The 26,456-nt window shown below is 64.8% G+C and overlaps 2 protein-coding genes across 14 annotated transcripts; one reads left to right on the top strand and one right to left on the bottom strand.

Moving 5' to 3' along the window:
• Positions 1–3,533: 3,533 nt before the first annotated feature.
• Positions 3,534–9,209, bottom strand: DNAJB1 (DnaJ heat shock protein family (Hsp40) member B1). 2 transcript variants are annotated; one of them, XM_041711732.2, is made up of 3 exons: positions 8,905–9,209; positions 6,495–7,054; positions 3,534–3,810 (listed from the first exon to the last, which is right to left on the bottom strand). In XM_041711732.2, exons 2-3 carry the CDS (start codon positions 6,966–6,968, stop codon positions 3,580–3,582), a joined length of 705 nt encoding a protein of 234 aa, XP_041567666.2. In that variant the 5' UTR covers positions 6,969–7,054; positions 8,905–9,209; the 3' UTR covers positions 3,534–3,579. The 2 variants fall into 2 exon arrangements, with proteins under 2 accessions (XP_041567666.2, XP_041567664.2); XM_041711730.2 differs by having other exon boundaries at positions 8,891–9,209.
• A 2,637-nt stretch (positions 9,210–11,846) lies between these two features.
• Positions 11,847–26,429, top strand: TECR (trans-2,3-enoyl-CoA reductase). Of its 12 annotated transcripts, none has more exons than XM_072920122.1 (14): positions 11,853–11,992; positions 13,229–13,279; positions 14,733–14,784; positions 15,564–15,608; positions 16,308–16,411; positions 17,100–17,215; positions 17,840–17,945; positions 18,372–18,444; positions 20,005–20,048; positions 21,983–22,040; positions 23,076–23,164; positions 23,800–23,845; positions 25,193–25,411; positions 25,548–25,631. In XM_072920122.1, exons 1-13 carry the CDS (start codon positions 11,978–11,980, stop codon positions 25,384–25,386), a joined length of 993 nt encoding a protein of 330 aa, XP_072776223.1. In that variant the 5' UTR covers positions 11,853–11,977; the 3' UTR covers positions 25,387–25,411; positions 25,548–25,631. The 12 variants fall into 12 exon arrangements, with proteins under 12 accessions (XP_072776219.1, XP_072776218.1, XP_072776220.1 ...); XM_072920121.1 differs by having other exon boundaries at positions 25,193–25,413; positions 25,477–25,577; XM_072920118.1 differs by lacking the exon at positions 23,076–23,164 and having other exon boundaries at positions 11,847–11,992; positions 25,259–25,411; positions 25,497–26,429.
• The last annotated feature ends 27 nt before the right edge of the window (positions 26,430–26,456 follow it).

The raw sequence follows: 26,456 nt of genomic DNA on the forward strand, positions 1-26,456 counted from the left end.
TTTTGGGGAGGGGTCCGGGTGCGATTTTGGGGAGGGGTCTCTGTGTGATTTTGGGGAGGGGTCCCAGACCCCATTTTGGGGAGGGTCCCGGTGTGATTTTGGGGAGGGGTCCGGGTGTGATTTTGGGGAGGGGTCCCGGTGGGATTTTGGGGAGGGGTCCCAGACCCCATTTTGGGGAGGGGTCCCGGTGCGATTTTGGGGAGGGGTCCCAGACCCCATTTTGGGGAGGGGTCCGGGTGCGATTTTGGGGAGGGGTCTCGGTGTTATTTTGGGGAGGGGTCCGGGTGTGATTTTGGGGAGGGGTCCCAGACCCCATTTTGGGGAGGGGTCCGGGTGTGATTTTGGGGAGGGGTCCCGGTGTGATTTTGGGGAGGGGTCCCAGACCCATTTTAGGGAGGGGTCCGGGTGTGATTTTGGGGAGGGGTCCCGGTGTGATTTTGGGGAGGGGTCTCTGTGTGATTTTGGGGAGGGGTCTCTGTGTTATTTTGGGGAGGGGTCCGGGTGTGATTTTGGGGAGGGGTCCCGGTGTGTTATTTTGGGGAGGGGTCCCCCTTTCCCCTCCCCCACCACTCTCACCCCTCTCAGTTGCAGTTTTTATTCTCGGCCCCTTTTCCGGGCGGTTTCACCCCAAAAACCGCGGGGGCCCCTCCCCCACCCCCCCCCCCCGAGCCGCCCGCGGCCCCCCCAAAACCCCCCCGGGGGTCCCCCCTGGGCGGGGGGGGATGGGAAGGGACCCCCCCCCAAATGTGGGACCCCCAAAATGGGGGAGGGGACGTGGGGACCCCCAAAATGGGGAGGGACAAAGACCCCCAAAGTTGGGGGGTCAAGGACAGGGGGGACCCCCGAAACTGGGGGGTAATGACAAGTGGGGACCCCCAAAATTTGGGGACAAAGACCCCCAAAATGAGGGGGTCAAGGACACCCCAAGACCCCCAAAATTGGGGGCGCAAGGACACCTGGGGACCCCCAAAACCCCCCGGGAACCCCCCAAATCCCCCCAAAGGCACCTCGGGTCCCCCAAAAACTCCTTGAGACCCCCAAGAAAACCCTTGAGACCCCCCAAATCCCCCCAAAGGCACCTCAGGACCCCCCAAAAACCCCTCGGGACCCCCAAAAAAACCCTCGAGACCCCCAAATCCCCCCAAAGGCACCTCAGAACCCCTCAAAAACCCCTCGGGACCCCCAAAAACACCCCCGGGGACCCCCAAATCCCCCCAAAGGCACTTCAGGACCCCCCAAAAACCCCTCGGGACCCCCAAATCCTCACAAGGGCACCTCGGGACTCCCCAAAAACCCCTCGGGACCCCCAAAACCCCCCTGAGCTCTGAGATTGGGGGACAGGGACACCCCAAAACCCCGTGGGACATTGGGGTGACCCCAAAATCCCCCAGGAGAAGAGGGTGACCCCAAAACCCCCCCAAGCTCTGAGTTTAGGGGACAGAGACACCCCAAAACCCCCCCAAGCTCCAAGATTGGGTGACAGGGACACCCCAAAACCCCCCGGGACATTGGGGTGACCCCAAGCCCCCCCTGAGCTCCGAGACTGGGCAACAGGAACACCCCAAAATCCCCCTGAGCCCCAAGATTGGGGGACAGGGACACCCCAAAACCCTCTGAGACATTGGGGTGACCCCAAAACCCCCCTGAGCTCTGAGATTGGGGGATAGGGACACCCCAAAACCCCCGGGAACATTGGGGTGACCCCAAAACCCCCCAAAACAAGGAGGTGACCCCAAAAGCCCCCCAAACTCTGAGATTGGGTGACAGGGACACCCCAAAACCCCCCTGAGCCCCATGATTGGGGGACAGGGACACCCGAAAACCCCTTTGAGCTCCAAGATTGGGGGACAGGAACACCCCAAAACCCCCCGGGACATTGGGGTGACCCCAAAACCCCCCTGAGCTCCGAGATTAGGTGACAGGAACACCCCAAAACCCCCCTGGGACATTGGGGTGACCCCAAAACCCCCCTGAGCTCTGAGATTGGGGGACAGGGACACCCCAAAGCCCCCCAAGCTCCAAGATTGAGTGACAGGGACACCCCAAAACAAGGAGGTACCCCAAAACCCCCCTGAGCTCCGAGATTGGGCAACAGGAACACCCCAAAACCCCCCGGGACATTGGGGTGACCCCAAAACCCTCCTGAGCTCCAAGATTGGGGGACAGGGACACCCCAAAACCCCTCAGGACATTGGGGTGACCCCAAAACCCCCCTGAGCTCTGAGATTAGGGGACAGGAACACCCCAAAACCCCCCGGGACATTGGGGTGACCCCAAAACCCCCTGAGCTCCAAGATTAGGGGACAGGAACACCCCAAAACCCCCCTGAGCTCCAAGTTTAGATGACAGGAACACCCCAAACCCCCCTGGGACGTTGAGGTGACCCCAAAACCCCCCCGGAACAAGGAGGTGACCCCAAAATCCCCCTGAGCTCTGAGATTGAGGGACAGGGACACCCCAAACCCCCCTGAGCTCTAAGATTGGGGGACAGGAACACCCCAAAAACCCCCCAAAACAAGGAGGTGACCCCAAAACCCCCCCGGGACATTGGGGTGACCCCAAAACCCCCCTGAGCTCCCAGATTAGGGGACAGAGACACCCCAAAACCCCCCCAGGACATTGGGGCGACCCCAAACCCCCCCAAGCTCTGAGACTGGGGGACATGGACACCCCAAAACCCCCCAAAACAAGGAGGTGACCCCAAAACCCCCCCGAGCTCTGAGATTGGGTGAGAGGAACACCCCAAAACTCCCCCAAACTCTGAGATTGGGGGACAGGAACACCCCAAAACCCCCCTGAGCTCCAAGTTTAGGTGACAGGGACACCCCAAAACCCCCCCAAAACAAGGAGGTGACCCCAAAACCCCCCAAGCTCCAAGTTTAGGTGACAGGAACACCCCAAAACCCCCCTGGAACATTGGGGTGACCCCAAAATCCCTCCAAGCCCTGAGACTGGGCAACAGGGACACCCCAAAACCCCCCAAAACAAGGAGGTGACCCCAAAACCCCCCCAATCTCTAATTTTAGGTGACAGGGACACCCCAAACCCCCCTGGACACTGGGGTGACCCCAAAACCCCCCGGGAGAAGAGGGTGACCCCAAAACCCCCCCAAACTCCGAGATTGGGGAACAGGGACACCCCAAAACCCCCCAAGCTCTGAGATTGAGGGACAGGGACACCCCAAACCCCCCCAAAACAAGCAGGTGACCCCAAACCCCCCTGAGCTCCGAGACTGGGTGACAGGGACACCCCAAAACCCCCTGGGACATTGGGGGTGACCCCAAAACCCCCCAAAGCCCCAAAACTGGGGCACAGGAACACCCCAAATCCCCCCTGAGCTCTGAGATTGAGTGACAGGAACACCCCAGAACCCCCCCGGGACATTGGGGTGACCCCAAAACCCCCCCAAAACAAGGAGGTGACCCCAAAACCCCCCCCCGGGACATTGGGGTGCCCCTAAAACCCCCCAAGCTCCAAGTTTGGGTGACAGTGACACCCCAAAACCCCCCGGGTGTGGCACCCCATTGCCCCCCCGGCCCCGTGCCTGTCTCGGGGGGTCCCCCCGGGGTTTGGGGGTCCCTAGGGGGGCAGGAGCTGCTCCAGGAGGGGTTTGGAGGCGGGCGGGATCCTCTCGGGGAAGGTGACCTGGAACTCGATCAGGAGGTCCCCGCGGCGCTCGGGGCAGCGCGGCAGCGGCAGCCCCTCCCCGGGCAGCCGGCGGCGGACCCCCGGCCGGAGCACGTCCTGGAAGTGCAGCGGGATGGAGCGGCCGTCCAGCGTGGGCACGGTGAGAGAGCAGCCACACAGAGCCTGGGGACACGGCAATGACATGGCAATGACATGTTAGAGACATGGCAATGACATGGGACACGGCAGGGACCCCCGGCCGGAGCACGTCCTGGAAGTGCAGCGGGATGGAGCGGCCGTCCAGCGTGGGGACGGTCAGGGAGCAGCCGCACAGAGCCTGGGGACACGCCAATGACATGGCAATGACATGTTAGAGACATGGGACACGGCAGGGACACGGCACAGACACGGGACATGGCAGGGACACACGGGTGTCCCACGTGCTGGAAGTGCAGCGGGATGGAGCGGCCGTCCAGCGTGGGGACACGGCAGGGACATGTCAGGGACATGGCAGGGACATGGGACATGTCAGGGACACGGGGACACATCAGTGACACAGGGACATGGGGACACATCAGGGACATGGGGACATGGGATATGTCAGGAACACAGGGCACATGGGGACATGGGGACATGTCAGTGAAACAGGGACACAGGGACATGTCAGGGACACGGGGACATGTCAGCAACACAGGGACATGGGATACGTCAGGGACACGTCAGGGACACGGGACACGGGACACATCAGGGACACACGGGTGTCCCACGTGCTGGAAGTGCAGCGGGATGGAGCGGCCGTCCAGCGTGGGGACACGGCAGGGACATGTCAGGGACATGGCAGGGACACGGGGGCACATCAGTGACACAGGGACATGGGGGACACATCAGGGACATGGGGACAGGTCAGTGACACAGGGACAGGTCAGGGACAGGGACAGATCAGTGACACAGGGACAGGAACAGGGACAGGTCAGTGACAGGATGAGATCAGTGACAGTGACACAGGGACATGTCAGGGGCACAGGGACAGGTCAGCGCTGGGCTGAGGGGCACCCCCGGCATGGCCACAATGCCAACAGTGACCCCAGAGTGACCCCTCAGAGTGACCCCAGAGTGACCCCACAGTGACCCCACAGTGACCCCAGAGTGACCCCACAGTGACCCCACAGTGACCCCAGAGTGACCCATGAGTGACCCCCCAGAATGACCCCAATGTCCCCAATGCTACACACCCCTGATGTCCCCATGATGCCCACCCATCCCTGATGTCCCCAAGCCTACCAAGCCCTGATGTTCCCACCAAGACCCCCCCATCTCCAACATCCCCACCAAGGCCACCCACCCTGATGTCCCCCCAAGCCCACCCGCCCTGATGTCCTCAAACCCACCCTGATGTCCCCAAGCCCACCCTGCCGCCCCCAGCCCACCCATCCCTGATGTCCCCATGAAGCCCACCCATCCTGATGTCCCCCCCAGCCCACCAAGCTCTGATGTCCCCAAACCCATCCTGATGTCCCCATGAAGCCCACCCACCCTGATGTCCCCAAACCCACCAAGCCCTGATGTCCCCACCAAGGCCCCAACTCTTTGATGTCCCCATGATGCCCACCCACCCTGATGTCCCCCAGCCCACCAAGCCCTGATGTTCCCACCAAGACCACCCCATCTCCAACATCCCCACCAAGGCCACCCCACCCTGATGTCCCCATGAAGCCCACCCATCCAGCTGTCCCCCAGCCCACCCACCCTGATGTCCCCAAGGCCCCCAACTCCTTGATGTCCCCCCCAAGCCCACCCATCCCTGATGTCTTCCCACCCACCCTGATGTCCCCAGCCCACCAAGCCTTGATGTTCCCCCAAGCCCACCCATCCCTGATGTCCCCATGATGCCCACCTACCCTGCCGTCCCAAGCCCACCCACCCTGATGTCCCCAAGCCACCTATCCTGATGTCCCCAAACCCACCCTGATGTCCCCAAGCCCACCCACCCTGATGTCCCCAAACCCACCAAGTCCTGATGTCCCCACCAAGGCCCCCAACTCCTTGATGTCCCCCCCAAGGCCACCCACCCTAATGTCCCCCCACCCACCCAGCTGTCCCCAAGCCCACCCATCCCTGATGTCCCCCTGATGCCCATCCATCCTGATGTCTCCCCACCCATCCTGACATCCCCCAGTCCACCCACCCTGATGTCCCCAAACCCATCCTGATGTCCCCAAACCCATCCTGATGTCCCCAAACCCACCCATCCTGATGTCCCCAAGCCCACCCTGCCGCCCCCAGCCCACCCATCCCTGATGTCCCCAAGCCCACCCTGATGTCCCCAAACCCACCCTGATGTCCCCAAACCCATCCTGCTGTCCCCAAGCCCACCAAGCCTTGATGTCCCCCCAAGCCCACCCATCCTGATGTCCCCATGAAGCCCACCCATCCTGATGTCCCCAAACCCACCCTGATGTCCCCAAGCCCACCCTGATGTCCCCAAACCCATCCTGATGTCCCCAAGCCCACCCAGCCCTGATCTCCCCACCAAGGCCCCAACTCTTTGATATCCCCCCCAAACCCACCCAACCCTGGTGTCCCCATGATGCCCACCCATCCCTGATGTCCCCAAGCCCATCAAGCCTTGATGTTCCCACCAAGACCACCCCATCTCCAACATCCCCACCAAGCCCACCCACCCTGATGTCCCCAAACCCACCCTGATATCCCCAAACCCATCCCTGATGTCCCCAAACCCACCCTGATGTCCCCAAACCCATCCTGATGTCCCCAAACCCACCCTGATGTCCCCAAACCCACCCTGATGTCCCCAAACCCACCCTGATGTCCCCAAGCCCACCCAGCCGCCCCCAGCCCCCACGGACCTGGCGCAGGCTGATCTCGGCCGGGTAGACGATGTCGGAGCCGTCGCGGCGGAACACGTCGTGCGGTTTGTCCTTGAGCACGAAGACCACGTCGGCCGGGATGTTGTTGGGGGTCTGGTCGCCCTCCTTGGGGAAGGTGATCTTGGTGCCCTCCTTCCAACCTCTCTTCACCTCGATGGTCAGGATCTTGTCCTCGTTCCTCACCGTCTTCCCGTCGGGGCCCAACCTCTTGTGGGAGATCTTCATCTTCTTGGTGCAGCCGCTGTAGATCTCCTCCAGCGACACGCGCAGCTCGTGGAGCACGGGGGGGTCCTGCCGGCGGCCCTGGGCGCCCCGCGCCCGCGGGAAGGTGACGCCGCCGAAGCCGCCCACGTGGAAGGTGTTGAAGGCCTCCTCACCATCCTCATCGTCGCCGCTGCGCTGCGCGAAGAAGGTGTCGAAGGGGTTGCGGCCGTCGAAGAACTCGGCGAACATGGCGTGGGGGTCTCCGCGGAAGGTGTAGGTGAAGGTGGGGCCGGCGGAGCCCCCCGGGCCGGGGGTCGGGGCTCCCCCTTTCAGCCCTGTGGGGTGTGGGGGGAGGAAGGCGCCGGTCGGTGCCCGTGGGGAGGGCGTGGGGCGGCCCAGGGCGTGGGGAACCGGTTCTGCCCGCGCCGCCGACGCCGCTGACGGGACCCGACGGGTCCTGACAGGCCCAGCCGGCTCCGGTGGCAGCCCCGGCACGCCCCGGCGCCCGCCCGGCCACCCCCGGGCGGAGGGACCGGCGCCGGGACACCGGGGGGACAGCGGGGGGACACCGGGGGGACACCGGGGGGACACCGGGGGTGGAGACCCCCACGCTGTGCCACACCTGCCTTCACCCTGCCCGTGCCCCCCAAGCCCAGCCTGGCACCTGGCCCTGTCACCTGGCACCTGTCCCCCTCACCTGGCCCTGCCACCTGGCCATGGCACCTGTCCCCCTCACCTGTTCCCCTCACTTGTCCCCCTCACCTGTCCCCCTTACCTGTGCCACTCACCTGGCCCTGTCCCCCTTACCTGTCCCCCTTACCTGGCCCTGCCACCCGGCCCTGGCACCCTCACCTGTCCCCCTTACCTGGCACATGGCACCTGGCCCCCTTACCTGTCCCCCTCACCTGTCCCTCTCACCTGTCCCCCTTACCTATGCAACTCACCTGTCCCTGTCCCCCTCACCTGTCCCCCTTACCTGGCCCTGGCACCTGTCCCACTCACCTGTCCCCTCACCTGTCCCCCTCACCTGGCCCTGTCCCCCTTACCTGTCCCCCTTACCTGGCACCTGGCCCTGGCACCTGGCACCTGTCCCACTCACCTGTCCCCCTCACCTGTCCCCCTCACCTGTCCCCACCCCCCAAGACCCCCACCCCTCACTCTCCCCCTCCCCAGCCCCCCCCGGTGCCCCCCAGACCCCCTCCCAACCTGCCCCCTGACCCCCCAAATCCCCTCCCGTGCCCTCCAGACCCCCTCCTCACCTTCCCCCGGACCCCCCAAATCCCCTCCCGCGCCCCCCAAATCCCCTCCTCACCTTCCCCCGGACCCCCCAAATCCCCTCCCGTGCCCCCCACCCCCCAAATCCCCTCCCGTACCCCCCAAATCCCCTCCCGTGCCCCCCAGACCCCCTCCCCACCTTCCCGTGCCCCCCAAATCCCCTCCCGTGCCCCCCAAATCCCCTCCCGTGCCCCCCATCCCCCCGGCCCGGACCCTCCCCCGACTCTCCGACCCCCCAAATCCCCTCCCGTGCCCCCCAAATCCCCTCCCGTGCCCCCCAAATCCCCTCCCGTGCCCCCCATCCCCCCGGCCCGGTTCCCCCCCGAACCCCCCCAACCCCCAAATCCCCTCCCGTGCCCCCCAAACCCCCGGCCAGGACCCCCGGACCCCCCAAACACCCTCCCGCGCCCCCCAAACCCCCAGCCCGGTTCCCCCCCGGATTCCCCGACCCCCCAAATCCCCTTCTGCGCCCTCCAAATCCCCTCCCGTGCCCCCCATCCCCCCGGCCCGGACCCCCCCCGGTTCCCCCCGACCCCCCAAATCCCCTTCCCGTGCCCCCCAAATCCCCTCCCCACCTTCCCGCGACCCCCCAAATCCCCTCCCGTGCCCCCCAAATCCCCTCCCGTACCCCCCAGCCCCCCGGCTCGGACACCCCCCGGTCTCCCCGACCCCCCAAATCCCCTCCCGGACCCCCCAAATCCCCTCCCGTACCCCCCAAATCCCCTCTGGTGCCCCCCACCCCCCAGCCCGGTTCCCCCCCGACCCCCCAAATCCCCTCCCGTACCCCCCAAATCCCCTCCCGCGCCCCCCACCCCCCAGCCCGGTTCCCCCAAACCCCCTCCCGCGCCCCCCATCCCCCCGGCCCGGTTCCCCCGGTTCCCGGTGCCGCCGCTCACCCTCCTCCCCGTACTTGTCGAAGATCTCCCGTTTTTTGGGGTCGCTGAGCACGTCGTACGCCTCCGCCACCTCCTTGAAGCGCTGCTCGGCGCCGGGGGACCGGTCCTTGTCCGGGTGGCAGCGCAGCGCCTGCCGCCGGTACGCGCGGCGGATCTCGGCGGCGGAGGCGCCCCGGGACAGCCCCAGCGTGCGGTAATAATCCTTCCCCATGGCCCGTCCCGCCGCTCTGGCACCGGGAACCGAGAGAAACGCCGCGGGACGGGCGCGGGGAGGGAGCCCCGAGGGGCGGGGGGGACGGGGAGGGACCGGGAGGGACCGGGAGGGATGGGGAGGGACGGGGAGGGACCGGGGAGGGACCGGCGAGGGAGCGGGAGGGACCGGGAGGGATGGGGAGGGATGGGGATGGACCGGGGAGGGATGGGGAGGGACCGGGAGGGACCGGGGAGGGACCGGGAGGGATGAGGAGGGATGGGGAGGGACCGGGAGGGATGGGGAGGGACCGGGGAGGGACCGGGAGGGACCGGGAGGGACCAGGGAGGGACCGGGAGGGATGGGGAGGGACCGGGAGGGGCGGGGAGGGACCGGGAGGGATGGGGAGGGATGGGGAGGGATGGGGAGGGATGGGGAGGGACCGGGGAGGGATGGGGAGGGATGGGGAGGGACCGGGAGGGACCGGGAGGGACCGGGAGGGATGGGGAGGGATGGGGAGGGATGGGGAGGGACGGGGAGGGACCGGAGAGGGACCGGGGAGGGACCGGGGAGGGACCGGGAGGGACCGGGAGGGACCGGGAGGGAACGAGAGGGAACGGGGATGGAGCGGGGATAGGAACGGGGATAGACCGGGGAATGGATGGGGGTGGCGGTGGGAACGGGAGGGAACGGGGAGTGACCGAGGAACGGACGGGGATGGAGCCGGGGAGGGACCGCCAAAGGAGCGGGGATAGACCGGGAATGGTGGGGAGGGAGCGGGGAGAGACCGGGAAAGGACCGAGGGATGGAGAGACCGAGGGCGGGAACGGGGAGGGACCGGGAATGCACCGAGGGATGGAAGTGAACCGGAGGAGGGACCGGGGAAGGACCGAGGAGGGGCTGGACCGGAGGAGGGACCGGGAATGGGAACGGGAACGGGGATGGGAACGGGAATGGGAATGGGAATGGGAATGGGGACGGGGAGGACATGGGGACACGAGGACACAGGACATGGGGACAGAGGGCATGGGGACATGGGGACAGGGACATGGGACAAGGAGGACATGGGGAAAGGAGGACATGGGGACATGGGGACATTTGAGACAGGGACATGGGGACATGGGGACAGGGACATGGGGACATAGGACAAGGAGGACATGGGGACATGGGGACATTTGAGACAGGGAGGGACATGGGGACATTGGGACACAGGGCATGGGGACACTGGGGACAGGGACATGGGGACACGGCTATTGGACACCTGGGGACAGAGGACATGGGGACACAGGACATGGGGACAGGGACATGGGGACATGGAACAAGGAGGACATGGGGACATTGGGACATTTGAGATGAGGACATGGGGACATGGGGACATGGGGACATGGGGTCACTGGGACATTGGGACACTGGGGACAGGGACACGGGCACACAGCCATTGCACACCTGGGGACAGGTGGCCCAGGGGACATGGGGACACAGGGAGGGACAGGGACATGGGGACATGGGTACACAGGGAGGGACAGGCCCCTCCACGCATTGTCCCCACGGCCCCACAGTCACCGTGTCCCGATGTCCCAGAGTGTCCCCAAGTGTCCCCAAGTGTCCCCAAGCCCTGCCACGTCCCCCTGGGCCCGCGGGGTGCGACCTGCCCCACCCTGATCTGTGTCCCCACGGTGTCCCCACGGTGTCCCCACGGTGTCCCCACGGTGTCCCCATGTGTCCTCGGGACCCCACAGCCCCCCAAACCCCACAGCCCCCCCCCAAACCCCAGAGCCCCCCCCAAACCCCACAGCCCCCCCAAACCCCACAGCCCCCCCCAACCCCACAGACCCCCCAAACCCCACAGCCCCCCCCAAACCCCACAGCCCCCCAAACCCCACAGCCCCCCAAACCCCACAGCCCCCCAAACCTCTCAGACCCCCCAGACCTCTCGGACCCCCCAAACCCACAGACCCCCAAACCCCACAGCCCCCCCAAACCCCACAGACCCCCAAACCCCACAGCCCCCCCCAAACCCCACAGCCCCCCAAACCCCACAGCCCCCCCAAACCCCAGAGCCCCCCAAACCCCACAGCCCCCCAAACCCCACAGCCCCCCCAAACCTCTCGGACCCCCCAAACCCCACACCCCCCCAAACCCCACAGCCCCCCAAACCCCAGAGCACCCCCAAACCCCACACCCCCCCAAACCCCACAGACCCCCCAAACCCCACAGACCCCCCAACCCCACAGCCCCCCAAACCCCACAGACCCCCAAACCCCACAGCCCCCCAAACCCCACAGCCCCCCCAAACCCCACAGCCCCCCAAACCCCACAGCCCCCCAGTCCCTGAGACCCCTCCCCTCCCCATGGCCCCCCCTGACCCCCCAAATCCCACAGCCCCCCCAAACCCCACAGCCCCCCAGTCCCTGAGACCCCTCCCAGTCCCTGTGACCCCTCCAGTCCCCATGGCCCCCCTGACCCCCCATGGCCCCCCCAGACCCCCCATGGCCCCCCAGACCCCCCATGACCCCCCAGACCCCTTTAGACCCGCCCCCATGTGCTGCTTGCCCCTCCCACGCCCCGCCCCTCCCGCGAGCCCATTGGCCGAGCAGGCCATCACTCCACCCTCAGCCCCGCCCCCGCCGCGATCCCATTGGCTGCCGCGGCCGTCACTCCACGCCCCGCCCCCGCCTCCCATTGGCGGAGTCCCCCTCGGGCGTTCAGGTTGCCCCGGCAACCGCCGCGGCGGGAAGGGGCGAGCGCGCGGGCGGGGCCGCTGCCCCCTGATTGGCCGCGCCGAGCCACGCGAGCGCCGCCGATTGGCCGAGCCGCAGGCCCCGCCCCCCCGCCGGCGTGAGGGGCGGGTCACGTGGGGGCGGCGGGGGCGGCGGGAGCGGCGGAGCGCAGCGGCCATGAAGCACTACGAGGTGAGGCGGCCGCGCCGCCCGCGGCCCGGGGCGGACACCGCCACCGGAGCGGCCCCGGGAGCCGCCGCCGCCGGCCCCGCACGGCGCCATCGCGGCGGCTCCGCGGAACCCGCGCGTTCCGCCGCGGGGCGCCCGGGACGCGCTGTGCGCATGTGCGGTGGGCGTCGGGCTGTGCGCATGCGCGGCGGGGCGAACTTTCTGGGGGCGGGGCCGTTGTAGAAGTGGGCGGGGCTTGTTCAGGGGGCGGGTTTGTTGAATGGGCGGGGCCGTTTAAAAATGGGCGGAGCCATTGTAAAAGTGGGCGTGGCTTGTTGAGGGGGCGGGGCTTGGGGCTCCCGGTGGTCCCGGAGGGTCCTGGAAGGTCCCGGAAGGTCCCGGAGGGTCCCGAAAGGTCCTGGAAGGTCCCGGAGGGTCCAGGAAGGTCCTGGAAGGTCCCGGAGGGTCCTGGAAGGTCCCGGAGGGTCCCGGAAGGTCCTGGAGGGTTCAGGAAGGTCCTGGAAGGTCCTGGAGGGTCCCGGAAGGTCCTGGAGGGTTCAGGAAGGTCCTGGAAGGTCCTGGAAGGTCCCGGAAGGTCCTGGAGGGTCCCGAAAGGTCCTGGAAGGTCCCGGAGAGTTCAGGAAGGTCCTGGAAGGTCCCGGAGGGTCCCGAAAGGTCCCGGAGGGTCCCGGCCAGGTGCAGGGCCCGGAGGGGCCGCGGTGACCCCGGGACGGACCCCGCTGTCCCCCCCCGAGCCCCGCTGTCGCTGTCACCGTCGCTGTCACCGTCACCGCTCCGGTGGCTCCTCGGGCACGGCCCCGGTAGCCCACGGAGCTGTCACCTCCCCCCCCCCCCCGAGGGTGGCACTGTCCCCAACGTGTCACCTCGGGGTGACAAACCCGTGCCGGTGTCCCCCCCCGCCCTATGTCACCCCCCGGCGGTGACAGCGGCCACCGGGGCCGGCGGGGACATCGCGGGGACATCGCGGGGACATTGCGGGGACATTGCCTCACCTCCTGTCCCGTGCTGTCCCCGGTGGTGGCACTGTCCCTCCGGTGGCCACCCGGGGCCACCACGGGGCCACCAGGCGGGGCGGGTTATATTTAGCGGTGCCGGGGCCGATCGGGTGTCGGGGCCATGGAGGTGACAGTGGCACCCCGAGACGGTGGCCCGGGGGTGGCCCCGGGGCCCGCCATGGGGCTGTGGCCCCCGGTGGGCCCCGGGAAGCGGCCCAAGAAAGCCGCGGTGCTCTTCTTCGAGGTGGAGATCCTGGACGCGCGCAGCAGGGAGAAACTCTGCTTCCTCGACAAGGTCCGGGGACAGGGGACAGCATCGGGGGGACATGGGGACATGGGGACAGGGGGACAGCGTGGGGGACATGGGGGGACAGGGGGACATGACGGGACATGGGGACCTGAGGGGACAGAGGGACATGGGGACGTGAGGGGATATGGGGGACATGGGGGGACAGGGGGACATGGGGGGACATGGGGACATGAGGGGACATTTGGACATGAGGGGGTATGGGGGGACATGGGGACATAGGGGGACATGGGGGGACAGGAGGACATGGGGATATGGGGACATGAGGGGACACGGGGACGTGGGGGGACATTGGGACATGAGGGGGTATGGGGGGACAGGGGGACATGGGGACATGAGGGGACAGGAGGACATGAGGGGGATATAGGGGGACGTGGGGACATGAGGGGGTATGGGAGGACAGGGGGACGTGGGGACACGGGGACATGGGGGGACATTGGGACATGAGGGGGTGTGGGGGGACAGGGGGATGTGGGGACACAGGGACATGAGGAGACATTGGGACATAAGGGAGTATGGGGGGACATGGGGGGACAGGGAGACATGAGGGGGTATGGAGGGGCATGGGGACATGAGGGGACATGGGGGGACAGAGGGACATGGGGAGATGAGGGGATATGGGGGGACATGGGGGGACGTGGGGACATGAGGGGACAGGAGGAGACATTGGGACATGAGGGGGTATGGGGGGACGTGGGGACAGGGGGGGACAGGGAGTGACAGGAGGCCAAGGGGGGACATGGGGACATGGGGGGACATGGGGACATGGGGGGACAGGGGGACATGGGGGGACAGGAGGACATGGGGGGACATGGGGACATGGGGGGACAGGGGGACATGGGGGGACAGGGGGACATGGGGGGACAGGAGGACATGGGGATTTGGGGGGGATATGGGGGGACAGGGGGGCATGAGGGGACATTGGGACATGGGGGGGACACAGTCGGACATGGGGACATAGGGGGACATGGGGACATGAGGGGGTATGGGAGGACAGGGGGACGTGGGGGGACAGGAGGACAGTACGGGGGGATGTGGGGACATGAGGGGACATGGAGACATGGGGGACACGGGGGGACATGGGGACATGTGAGAGTTGGGGGATGTGGGAGATGTGGGGACAGGGGGACAGCACAGGGGGACACGGGGACAGGGAGACATGGGGAGGCACAGGGACATGGGGACATGGGGACGGACATGAGGGGACACAGGAACATGAGGGTACACGGAGGGACATGGGGACACAGGGACAGTGTGTGAGGGGACACGGGGACGGGGTGGCCTGGGAGGGGACATGGGGATGGGGTGGCCTGGCCAGCCTGGCGCTGTCCCCGTGTCCCCTGACTGTCCTCGCTGTCCCCGTGTCCCCTGACTGTCCTCGCTGTCCCCGTGTCCCCTGACCGCTGTCCCTGTGTCCCCTGACTGTCCTCGCTGTCCCCAGGTGGAGCCTCAGGCCACGGTGGCCGACATCAAAAACCTGTTCAGCAAAAGCCGTGAGTGGGGACATGGGGACACGGGGACATTGGGGACATGGGGACAGGGATGGGGACATGGGGACAGGGATGGGGACACGGGGACATTGGGGACATGGGGACAGGGATGGGGACATGGGGACAAGGATGGGGACACGGGGACATTGGGGACATGGGGACAGGGATGGGGACAGGGACATGGGACAGGGATGGGGTCCCACCATGGGGCCTTGGGGACCCTCAGTGTGGCTGGGACATGTCACCAGGCATGGGGACGTGTCACCAAGCCATGGGGACATGTCACCGGGTCATGAGAACATGTCACCGGGCCATGGGAACGTGTCACCAGGACATGGGGACATGTCACCGGGCCATGAGGACGCAGTGCCACCACTGCTATCCCCTCTGTGGCCTTGTCCTTTCAGTGCCACCACAGCTGTCCCCATGGGGGCTGTGTCCCCTCTGTGCCACTGTCACTGTCCTCACAGTGCCACCACTGCTGTCCCCACAGTGCCACTGTCACTGTCCCCACAGTGCCACCACTGTTGTCCCCACAGTGCCACCACTGCTGTCTCTACAGTGCCACCACTGCTGTCCCCATGGGGGCTGTGTCCCCTCTGTGCCACTGTTCCTGTCCCCACAGTGCCACCACTGCTGTCCCCATGGGGGCTGTGTCCCCACAGTGCCACTGTCCCTGTCCCCGCAGTGCCACCACTGCTGTCCCCTCTGTGGCTGTGTCCCCACAGTGCCACCGTCCCTGTCCCCGCAGTGCCACCACTGCTGTCCCCTCTGTCCCACAGATCCCCAGTGGTACCCGGCGAGGCAGTCCCTGCGCCTGGACCCCAGTGAGTGCCACCGCTGTCCCCAACTGTCCCCAGCTGTCCCCAGGGGTGTCCCGGGTGTCCCCAGGTGTGCCAGGTCTGCCCAGGTATCCCTCAGGGATGTCCCCAGCTGTGCCAGGTGTACCCCAGCTGTCCCCAGCTGTCCCCAGGTGTGTCCAGGTGTGTCCAGGTGTGTCCCCAGCTGTCCCTCAGGTATCCCCCAGGTGTCCCAGGTACCCTCCAGTGTTCTCTAAGTGGGTCCCCAGGTACCTCCCAGGTGCCCCAGGTGTCCCAGGAACCCCCAGTGTTCACCAGCTGTCCCCAGGTACCCCCCCAGGTGTGCCAGGTGTGTGCCAGGTGTGTGCCAGGTGCACCAGGTGTGTCCCAGGTGTGTGTGAGCTGTGCCAGCTATGCCAGCTGTGTCCCAGGTGTGTGCCAGGTGTGTCCCAGGTGTGTGTGAGCTGTGCCAGGTGTGCCAGCCATGCCAGGTGTGCCAGGTGTGTGCCAGCTGTGTGCCAGCTGTGCCAGCTGTGCCAGGTGTGTCCCAGGTGTGTGCCAGGTGCACCAGCTGTGTGCCAGGTGTGCCAGGTGTGTGCCAGCTGTGCCAGGTGCACCAGCTGTGTGCCAGGTGTGCCAGGTGTGTGCCAGCCGTGCCAGCCGTGCCAGGTGCACCAGGTGTGCCCCAGCTGTGCCAGGTGCACCAGGTGTGCCCGCTGCCCGCAGAGGGGCGCTCTCTGAAGGACGAGGATGTGCTGCAGTCGCTGCCCGTGGGCACCACGGCCACGCTCTACTTCCGGGACCTGGGGGCGCAGATCAGCTGGGTGACGGTGAGGGCACCTGTGTCACCTGTGTCACCTCTGTGTCACCTGTGTCATCCCTATGTCACCTGTGTCATCCCTGTGTCACCTGCGTGTCACCTGTGTCACTTGTGTATCACCTGTGTCATCCCTGTGTCACCTGTGTCACACCTGTGTCACCTGTGTCACTTGTGTGTCACCTGTGCCACCTGCGTGTCACCTGTGTGTCATCTGTGTCACCTGTGTCACACCTGTGTCACCTGTGTCATCCCTGTGTCACCTGTGTCACCTGTGTGTCACCTGCGTGTCACCTGTGTGTCACACCTGTGTACACCTGCGTGTCACCTGTGTGTCACCTGTGTCACAGCTGTGTCACCTGTGTGTCCCCTGTGTCACCTGTGTCACCTGTGTCACCTGTGTCACCTGTGTGTCACACCTGTGCCACCTGTGTCCCCCAGGTGTCCCCGTGTCCGTCTGTCACTCTCTGTCCCTCTGTCCCTGCTCCTGGCTGTCCCATGTCCCCTGTGCTCCCCTGGCCCAGGTGTCCCTCACCTGTCCCAGGTGTCCCTGACAGAGAACACGGGTCCCCTGCTCATTTACCTGTCCCTGTACCTCACCTGTCCCTGTCCCTCACCTGTCCCTCACCTGTCCCAGGTGTCCCCTCTCACCTGTCCCTGTCCCTCACGTGTCCCTCACGTGTCCCCTCTCACCTGTGCAGGTGTTCCTGACGGAGTACGCCGGCCCCCTGCTGATTTACCTGCTGTTCTACTTCCGGGTCCCGTTCCTCTACGGAGCCCGATACGACTTCACAGCGAGCCGGCACCGCGTGGTGCAGTGAGAGAGGGGACATGGGGACATGGGGACATGGGGACATTGGGGACATTGGGGACATTGGGGACATTGGGGACATTGGGGACAGTGGGGACATTGGGGACATCGGGGACATTGGGGGGACACTGGGGACATTGGGGACATTGGGGGGATTGGGGACACCGGGGACATTGGGGACATTGGGGACAATAGGGACATTGGGGACATTGGGGACATTGGGGACATTGGGGACATTGGGGACATTGGGGACATTGGGGACACTGGGGACATCATTGGGGACACTGGGGACATTGGGGACATTGGGGACACTGAGGGGACATTGGGGACATTGGGGACATTGGGGACATTGGGGACATTGGGGGGACATTGGGGACATTGGGGACATTGGGGACATTGGGGGGACATTGGGGACATTGGGGACATTGGGGACACTGGGGACATTGGGGGGACATTGGGGACATTGGGGGGACATTGGGGATATTGGGGGGACATTGGGGACATTGGGGACATCAGGGACACACAGGGGACAATGGGGACATTGGGGACACACTGGGGACACTGGGCTGTCCCCAGGTGTGTCCCCAGGTGTGTCCCCGATGTCCCCAGCGATGTCCCCGCTGTCCCCAGCCTGGCGTGCTGCTGTCACTCGTTCCACTACGTCAAGCGGCTGCTGGAGACGCTGTTCGTGCACCGCTTCTCGCACGGCACCATGCCCCTGCGCAACATCTTCAAGGTGACACTGCCACCTGTGTCACCTGTGTCACCTGTGTCACCTGAGTGCCACCTGAGTGTCACCTGTGCCACCTCTGCGCCGCCCTGTCCCCTCCTGTCCCCTCCTGTCCCCTCCCCTTCTCGCACGGCACCATGCCCCTGCGCAACATCTTCAAGGTGACACTGCCACCTGTGTCACCTGTGTCACCTGAGTGTCACCTGTGTCACCTGAGTGCCCCTGTGCCACCTCTGCGCCGCCCTGTCCCCTCCCTGTCCCCTCTGTGGCAGTGGCCACACACCCGGCTGTCCCCAGGTGTCCCCTGCCGGCCACTGCTGCATCCCCAACGCGTCCCCAACGTGTCCCCAATGTCCCCAACGTCCCCAGTGTGTCCCTAGCGTGTCCCCAGCGCGTCCCCAACTGTCCCCAACGTGTCCCCAATGTCCCCAGAACTGCACCTACTACTGGGGCTTCGCTGCCTGGATGGCGTATTACATCAACCACCCGCTGTACACCCCGCCAGGTGAGTGTCACTGTCACTGTGTCATTGTCACTGTGTCATTGTGTCACTGTCACTGTCACTGTGTCACTGTCACTGTGTCATTGTGTCACTGTCACTGTCACTGTGTCACTGTCACTGTGTCACTGTCACTGTCACTGTCACTGTGTCACTGTGTCACTGTCACTGTCACTGTCACTGTGTCATTGTCACTGTGTCACTGTCACCTGTCATTGTCACCTGTCACTGTGTCACTGTGTAACTTTCACTGTGTCATTGTCACTGTCACTGTGTCACTGTCACTGTCATTGTCACTGTGTCACTGTGTCACTGTCACCTGTTATTGTCACTGTCACTGTGTCACTGTCACTGTCATTGTCACTGTGTCACTGTGTCATTGTCACTGTCCCCATTACATCAACCACCCGCTGTACACCCCGCCAGGTGAGTGTCATTGTCACTGTGTCATTGTCACCTGTCATTGTCACTGTCACTGTGTCACTGTCACTGTGTCACTGTCACTGTCACTGTGTCACTGTCACTGTGTCACTGTGTCACTGTCACTGTCACTGTCACTGTCACTGTCATTGTCACCTGTCACTGTGTCACTGTGTCACTGTCACTATGTCACTGTGTCATTGTTACTGTCACTGTGTCACTGCCACTGTCACTGTGTCACTGTGTCATTGTGTCACTGTCACTGTGTCACTGTCACTGTGTCACTGTCAATGTCACTGTCACTGTGTCACTGTCACCTGTCGCTGTGTCACTGTCACTGTGTCACTGTCACTGTCACTGTCCCTGCTACATCAACCACCCGCTGTACACCCCGCCAGGTGAGTGTCACCTATCCTTGTCACCTGTCATTGTCATTGTCACTGTGTCACTCTGTCACTGTCACTGTGTCACTGTGTCATTGTTACTGTGTCACTGTCACTGTGTCATTGTTACTGTGTCATTGTCACTGTGTCACTGTCACTGTCACTGTGTCACTGTCACTGTGTCACTGTGTCACTGTCACTGTCACTGTGTCATTGTGTCACTGTCACTGTCACTGTGTCAATGTGTCAGTGTCACTGTGTCATTGTCACCTGTCACTGTGTCACTGTGTCACTGTGTCACTGTCACTGTGTCACTGTCACTTGTCACCTATTCCTGTCATTGTCATCGGTAACTGCCATTTGTCACTGCTATTGTCATTGTCACCTGTAACTGTCACCTGTCATTGTCACTGTTACCTGTCATTGTCACCTGTCACTGTCACCTGTCACGGTCACTGTCACCTGTCACTGTCACCCGTCTCCCTGTCCCCTCCCTGTCCCTGTGTGTCCCCACTGCCCCTCACGTCCCCACCAGGGTCTTTCTCTTGTCACCTGTCCCTGTCCCCTCTGTGTCCCCTCTGCTGGGGACACTGGGGCTGTCCCTGTGTCCCTGTCCCTGTGTCTGTGTCCCTGTCCCTGTGTCCCTGTGTCCCTGTCCCTGTCCCTGTCCCTGTCCCTGTCCCTGTCCCTGTCCCTGTCCCTGTCCCCTGTCCCTGTCCCCATGTCCCCGTGTCCCCGTCCCTGACCCGGTGTCCCCCCCCAGCGTACGGTGACGATCAGGTGAAGTTGGCACTGGCCGTGTTCCTGGTGGGTGCCCGCGGGGACGGGGGGGGGGGGCTTGGGGGGTTTGGGGGAGTCATGGGGGATTTGGGGGGGCATGGGGGATACTGGGAGGTTTGGGGGGGTTTGGGGGGGTCTTGAGGGGGTCTTGGGGGGTTTGTGGGGACTGGGGTGGGGGGATTGGGGGGGTTTGGGGGGTCCCAGTGGGGGCTGGGGGGGTTGGGGGGGCTGGAATGGGGGGATTGGGGGGGGGTTGGGAGGGTTTGGGGGGCTCTTGGGGGCTTTGGGGGGGCTGGAATGGGGGATTGGGAGGATTTAGGGGTGTTTGGGGGGGCCATGGGGGGGTTTGGGGGTGCCATGGGGGATAGTGGGGGGGGGTTGGGAGGGTTTGGGGGGTCCCAGTGGGGACTGGGGGGGATTGGGGGGGCTGGGGTGGGGGGTTTGGGGGGATTTTGGGGGGTTTGGGGGGATCTTGAGGGGACTGGGGGGTTTGGGGGGCTGGAATGGGGGGATTTAGGGTGGGTTGGGGGTGTCTTGGTGGGTTTGGGGGAGTCATGGGGGGTTTGGGGGGGCTGGGGTGGGGGGATTAGGGGGGTTTGGGAGGATTTGGGGGGGCCTTGGGTGGTCTTGGGGGGTTTGTGGGGACTGGGGTGGGGGGATGGGGGGGGTTGGGAGGGTTTGGGGGGGTCTTGAGGGAGTTTGGGGGAGTCATGGGGGGTTTGGGGGCTTTGGGGGGCTGGAATGGGGGGATTGGGGGGTCTTGGGGGCTTTGGGGGGGCTGGAATGGGGGATTGGGGGGATTTAGGGGTGTTTGGGGGGTCCCTGGGGAGGTTTGGGGGGTCCCTGGGGAGGTTTGGGGGGTCCCTGGGGAGGTTTGGGGGTCCCTGGAGGGGTCTCTGGGGAGGTTTGGGGGTCCCTGGGGGGGTTTGGGGTCCCTGGGGAGGTTTAGGGGGTCTCTGGGGAGGTTTGGGGGTCCCTGGGGGGGGCTTTGGGGGTGCCTGGGGAGGTTTGGGGGGTCCCGGGGGGGTCCCTGGGGAGGTTTGGGGGGTCCCGGGGGGGTTTCGGGGGTCCCTGGGTGGGTTTGGGGGGTCCCTGGGGGGTTTGGGGGGTCCCTGGGGGGGTTTGGGGGTCCCTGGGGGTCCCTGGGGGGTTTGGGGGTCCCTGGGGAGGTTTGGGGGGTCCCTGGGGGTTCCCTGGGGGGTTTGGGGGTCCCTGGGGGGGTTTGGGGGTCCCTGGGGGGTCCCTGGGGGGTTTGGGGGTCCCTGGGGAGGTTTGGGGGGTCCCTGGGGGTTCCCTGGGGGTCCCTGGGGAGGTTTGGGGGTCCCTGGGGGGTCCCTGGGGGGGTTTGGGGGTCCCTGGGGAGGTTTGGGGGTCCCTGGGGAGGTTTGGGGGGTCCCTGGGGGGGTTTGGGGGTCCCTGGGGGGGTTTGGGGGTCCCTGGGGGGGTTTGGGGGGTCCCTGGGGGGATTGGGGGGTCCCTGGGGAGGTTTGGGGGTCCCTGGGGGGGGTTTGGGGAGGTTTGGGGGTCCCTGGGGAGGTTTGGGGGGTCCCTGGGGAGGTTTGGGGGGTCCCTGGGGAGGTTTGGGGGGTCCCTGGGGAGGTTTGGGGGTCCCTGGGGGGTTTGGGGGGTCCCTGGGGAGGTTTGGGGGGTCCCTGGGGAGGTTTGGGGGGTCCCTGGGGAGGTTTGGGGGGTCCCTGGGGAGGTTTGGGGGGTCCCTGGGGAGGTTTGGGGGTCCCTGGGGAGGTTTGGGGGTCCCTGGGGGGTTTGGGGGTCCCTGGGGGGTCCCTGGGGGGGTTTGGGGGTCCCTGGGGGGGTTTGGGGGGTCCCTGGGGGGGTTTGGGGGGTCCCTGGGGGGGTTTGGGGGTCCCTGGGGAGGTTTGGGGGTCCCTGGGGAGGTTTGGGGGGGTCCCTGGGGGGTCTCTGGGGGGTTTGGGGGTCCCTGTGACCCCTCCCCCCCCCAGTTCTGCCAACTCGGGAACTTCTCCATCCACGTGGCCCTGAGGAACCTCCGGCCCGCGGGTGAGGGGACAGTGGGGACAGTGTGGGGACATTAGGGACATTGGGGACAGCGGGGACAGTGGGGGGACACTGGGGGGGAACTGGGGACATCACAGGGACATCACTGGGGACACGGGGGACATTGGAGACATTGAGATGACACTGGGGACGTTGGGGACATTGGGGACGTTGGAGACACTGATGACACTGGGGACACCGGGGACACGGGGTGACACTGGGGACATTGGGGACGTTAGGGACATTGGGGACACTGGGGACACTGAGGGGACATTGGGGACAGCGCCAGGGACATTGGGGACATCAGTGGGGACATTGGGGACAGTGGGGACAGCACTGGGGACAGTACTGGGGACAGTGGGGACATTGGGGACATTTGGGGACATTGGGGACACTGGGGACATTCAGGACATCAGGGACACTGGGGACACTGATGGACACTGATGACACTGGGGACCATGCTGGGGGCACGGGGTGACATTGGGGACGTTGGGGACGTTGGGGACAATGGGGACACTGATGACACTGATGACACTGGGGACATTGGGGACATTGGGGACGTTGGGGACACGCTGGTGCCGAGGCCACGAGGACACGTGGGATCAGGTGGGGCTGTCAGGGCACGGTGGGGACAGGAGGGGACAGGAGGGGACAGGAGGGGACAGGAGGGTGGCACCGGTCCGGGGGGTGGCCTGGGGGGTGACGCGTGTCCTGGGGGTGTCACCGGTGTGTCCCCGTGTGTCCCTGTGTCCCCATGCCTGTGTGTCCCCTCGCGTGTCATTGTGTCCTTGGGGTGTCCCCATGTGTCACCACATCCCCGGTGTCCCCCTGTGTGTCACCAGTGTGTCCCCATGTCCCCGTGTGTCCCCAGTGTCCCTGTGTGTCACCAGTGTCCTCGTGTCCTTGTGTGTCACTGGTGTGTCCTGGTGTCCCCGTGTCCCTGTATGTCCCCATGTCCCCGTGTGTCACTGTGTCACGGTATGTCACCGTGTGTCCCTGTGTCACCGTGTCCCCACTGTGTCCCTGGCGGTGCCGCAGGCTCGAAGGCGCGGAAGATCCCGTACCCGACCCGGAACCCGTTCACGTGGCTGTTCCTGCTGGTGTCCTGCCCCAACTACACCTACGAGGTCACCTGGGGGGACATGGGGACACCTGGGACACCTGGGACACACCTGGGGGCACCTGGGGACACCTGGGGACACCTGGGGACATCTGGGGACAGCTGGGGGGACATGGGGACAGCTGGGGACACACCTGGGGACACCTGGGGACAGCTGGGGACACACCTGGGGACAGCTGGGGACACACCTGGGGACACATGGGACACCTTGGGACACATGGGGACAGCTGGGGTCAGCTGGGACACACCTGGGACACACCTGGGGACAGCTGGGGACAGCTGGGGACACCTGGAGGTGTGACAGCCCTGGGGACACACCTGGGGACAGCTGGGGACACCTGGGGACACATGGGGACACCTGGGGGGGATGTGACAGCCCTGGGGACACCTGGGGACACACCTGGGCACACCTGGGGGGTGTGACAGCCCTGGGCACACCGGTGGCAGGGGGGGCACCTGCGGTGGGAGGGGACAGAGGGGACATCCCTGAGCTGGGGGTGTCACCGCAGGGCAGGAGGGTGACACCCCGTGGGTGACGCCCCACAAGTGCCACCCGTGGGTGACGCCCCACAAGTGCCACCCATGGGTGACGCCCCACAAGTGCCACCCGTGGGTGACGCTCTGTCCCCGTCTCCCCCCCAGGTCGGCTCCTGGATCGGTTTCACCATCATGACGCAGTGCCTGCCCGGTGAGGGGACACCGGGGGACAGTGGTGGCACCCTGGGGACACCGGTTCCCTGTCCCCGGTGCCACCCTGGGCGATTTTGGGGGGTTTTAAGTGGATTTGGGGGGCATTTTGGGGGGGTTTGGGGTAGATTTGGGTGGGATTTGGGTGATTTTGGGGGGATTTGGGTGATTTTGGGTTGGATTTTGGGGGGATTTGGGTGATTTTGGGTTGGATTTTGGGGGGATTTGGGTGATTTTGGGGTGGATTTTGGGGGCATTTGGGGTGGATTTGGGTGGGATTTGGGTTGGGTTTTGGGGTAGATTTGGGTTGGATTTGGGCAGATTTGGGGGGGATTTGAGGTGGATTTAGGGTTGGATTTTGGGGGGATTTGGATGATTTTGGGGTGGATTTGGGTGAATTTAGGGATGATTTGGGGTGGATTTGGGTGGGATTTGGGTGATTTTGGGGTGGATTTTGGGGGAATTTGGGTTGGATTTTCGGGTGGATTTTGGGGGGATTTGGATGATTTTGGGGTGGATTTTGGGGGGATTTGGGTGATTTTGGGGGTATTTGGGTGATTTTGGGTTGGATTTTGGGGGGATTTGGGTGACTTTGGGTTGGATTTTGGGGGGATTTGAGGTGGATTTTGGGGTGATTCAGGGTGGATTTAGGAGCGATTTGGATGGATTTCGGGTGGTTTAGGTGGATTTGGGTGAATTTAGGAGTAATTTGGGGTGGATTTTGGGAGGATTTGGGGTGGGTTTAGGGGTGATTTGGAGGGATTTCAAGTGGAGTTTTTCAGGTGGATTTTGGGTGAATTTAGGGGTGATTTGGGGTGGATTTGGGGTGGATTTTAGGGGGATTTGGGTGATTTTGGGGTGGATTTTGGGGTAGATTTGGGTGGGGTTTGGGTTGGATTTTGGGGGGATTTGGGTGATTTTGGGTGGTTCAGGGTGATATGGAAGGGATGTGGGGGGATTTGGGTGGATTTGGGGTGGAATTTGGGAGGATTTCAGGTGGTTTAGGTGGATTTAGGTGATTTTAGGAGTAATTTGGGGTGGATTTTGGGAGGATTTAGGGGTGATTTGGGTTGGATTTGGGGTGGGTTTGGGTGAATTTTGGGTGGTTCAGGGGTGATATGGGATGGATGTGGGGAGATTTGGGGGGATTTCAGGTGGCTTAGGGGTGAATTTGGGTGAATTTAGGGGTGATTTGGGGCGGATTTTAGGGGGATTTGTGGTGTCCCCTCGGTGCCATCCCTGTCCCGCTGTCCCCACCCTGTCCCCGCTGTCCCCTGATGTCCCCTCCCGTCCCGCAGTGGCGCTGTCCCCGCTGTCCCCTGATGTCCCCTCCTGTCCCATCCCGCAGTGGCGCTGTTCTCGCTGTGTCCCCCGCTGTCCCCTGATGTCCCCTGTCCCCTGTCCCGTCCCGCAGTGGCGCTGTTCTCGCTGGTGGGCTTTGTGCAGATGGCGATCTGGGCTCAGGGCAAACACCGCAGTTACCTGCGCGAGTTCCGGGATTATCCCCCGCTGCGCTCGCCCATCGTCCCCTTCCTGCTGTGACACCCTGGGGACATCGCGGGGACACCCCTGTGACATCCCCCAGTGTCACCTTCCTGCTGTGACACATCTGGGGACACCGCGGGGACACCGCTGTGACATCCCCGGGACATCGCCCATCGTCCCCTTCCTGCTCTGACACCCCGGGGACACCCTGGGGACATCGCCCATCGTCCCCTTCCTGCTGTGACACCGCGGGGACATCCCTGGGGACATCCCCGGGACATCGCCCAGTGTCACCTTCCTGCTCTGACACACTGGGGACATCGCGGGGACATCACCCATCGTCCCCTTCCTGCTGTGACACCGCGGGGACATCCCCGGGACATGTCACCTTCCTGCTGTGACACACTGGGGACATCCCCGGTGTCCCCTTCCTGCTGTGACACACTGGGGACACCCTGGGGACATCCCCGGGACATCGCCCATCGTCCCCTTCCTGCTGTGACACCCTGGGGACATTCCCTGGTGTCCCCTTCCTGCTGTGACGCCGCGGGGACATCGCGGGGACACCCCCAGGACATCCCCGGGACATCCCCCATTGTCCCCTTCCTGCTGTGACACCCTGGGGACATCCCCGGGACATCCCCCATCGTCACCTTCCTGCTGTGACACCGCGGGGACACCGCTGTGACATCCCCGGGACATCCCCCAGTGTCCCCTCCCCGCTGTGACACCGCGGGGACATCCCTGGACACAGCCCATCCCCCAGTGTCCCCTCCCCGCTGTGACACTTGGGGACACTGTGACGTGTCCCTGCCAGCCCTGCCCTGAGCTCTGGGGACAGGGGGGGACAGGGGACATGAGCCCTTTGTCACCCGTGTCACAGCAGGACCCACCCGGGAGTGTGGCCCCTCTGTCCCGTGTCACCCCCTGGGTGCCATCCCCGGTGTCACCTCCCCAGTGGCAGTGTCACTTCCCCGGTGGCAGTGTCACTTCCCTGGTGCCAGTGTCACTTCCCCGGTGGCAGTGTCACCTCCAGGCTGCCATCCCCAGTGTCCCCTCCCCGCTCGGTCCCCGCAGGTGACAATAAATGCCATCCCCCACCCGCGTGTGGCCTGTCCTTGTCCCCT

Source organism: Taeniopygia guttata, chromosome 30 (genome assembly GCF_048771995.1).
Source record: "Taeniopygia guttata chromosome 30, bTaeGut7.mat, whole genome shotgun sequence".
In the NCBI taxonomy this organism is placed as follows: Eukaryota; Metazoa; Chordata; class Aves; order Passeriformes; family Estrildidae; genus Taeniopygia; species Taeniopygia guttata.

Coding starts and splice junctions, on each gene's coding strand:
- DNAJB1 (XM_041711730.2), bottom strand. CDS start 9,101: ATGGGGAAGGATTATTACCGCACGCTGGGGCTGTCCCGGGGCGCCTCC. Junction 7,055..8,890: donor CGACAAGTACGGGGAGGAGG/GTGAGCGGCGGC, acceptor CACACCCCACAG/GGCTGAAAGGGGGAGCCCCG. Junction 3,811..6,494: donor CCGAGATCAGCCTGCGCCAG/GTCCGTGGGGGC, acceptor CCGTGTCCCCAG/GCTCTGTGTGGCTGCTCTCT.
- TECR (XM_072920117.1), top strand. Junction 13,280..14,732: donor AACTCTGCTTCCTCGACAAG/GTCCGGGGACAG, acceptor CGCTGTCCCCAG/GTGGAGCCTCAGGCCACGGT. Junction 17,946..18,371: donor CCCTGCGCAACATCTTCAAG/GTGACACTGCCA, acceptor CAATGTCCCCAG/AACTGCACCTACTACTGGGG.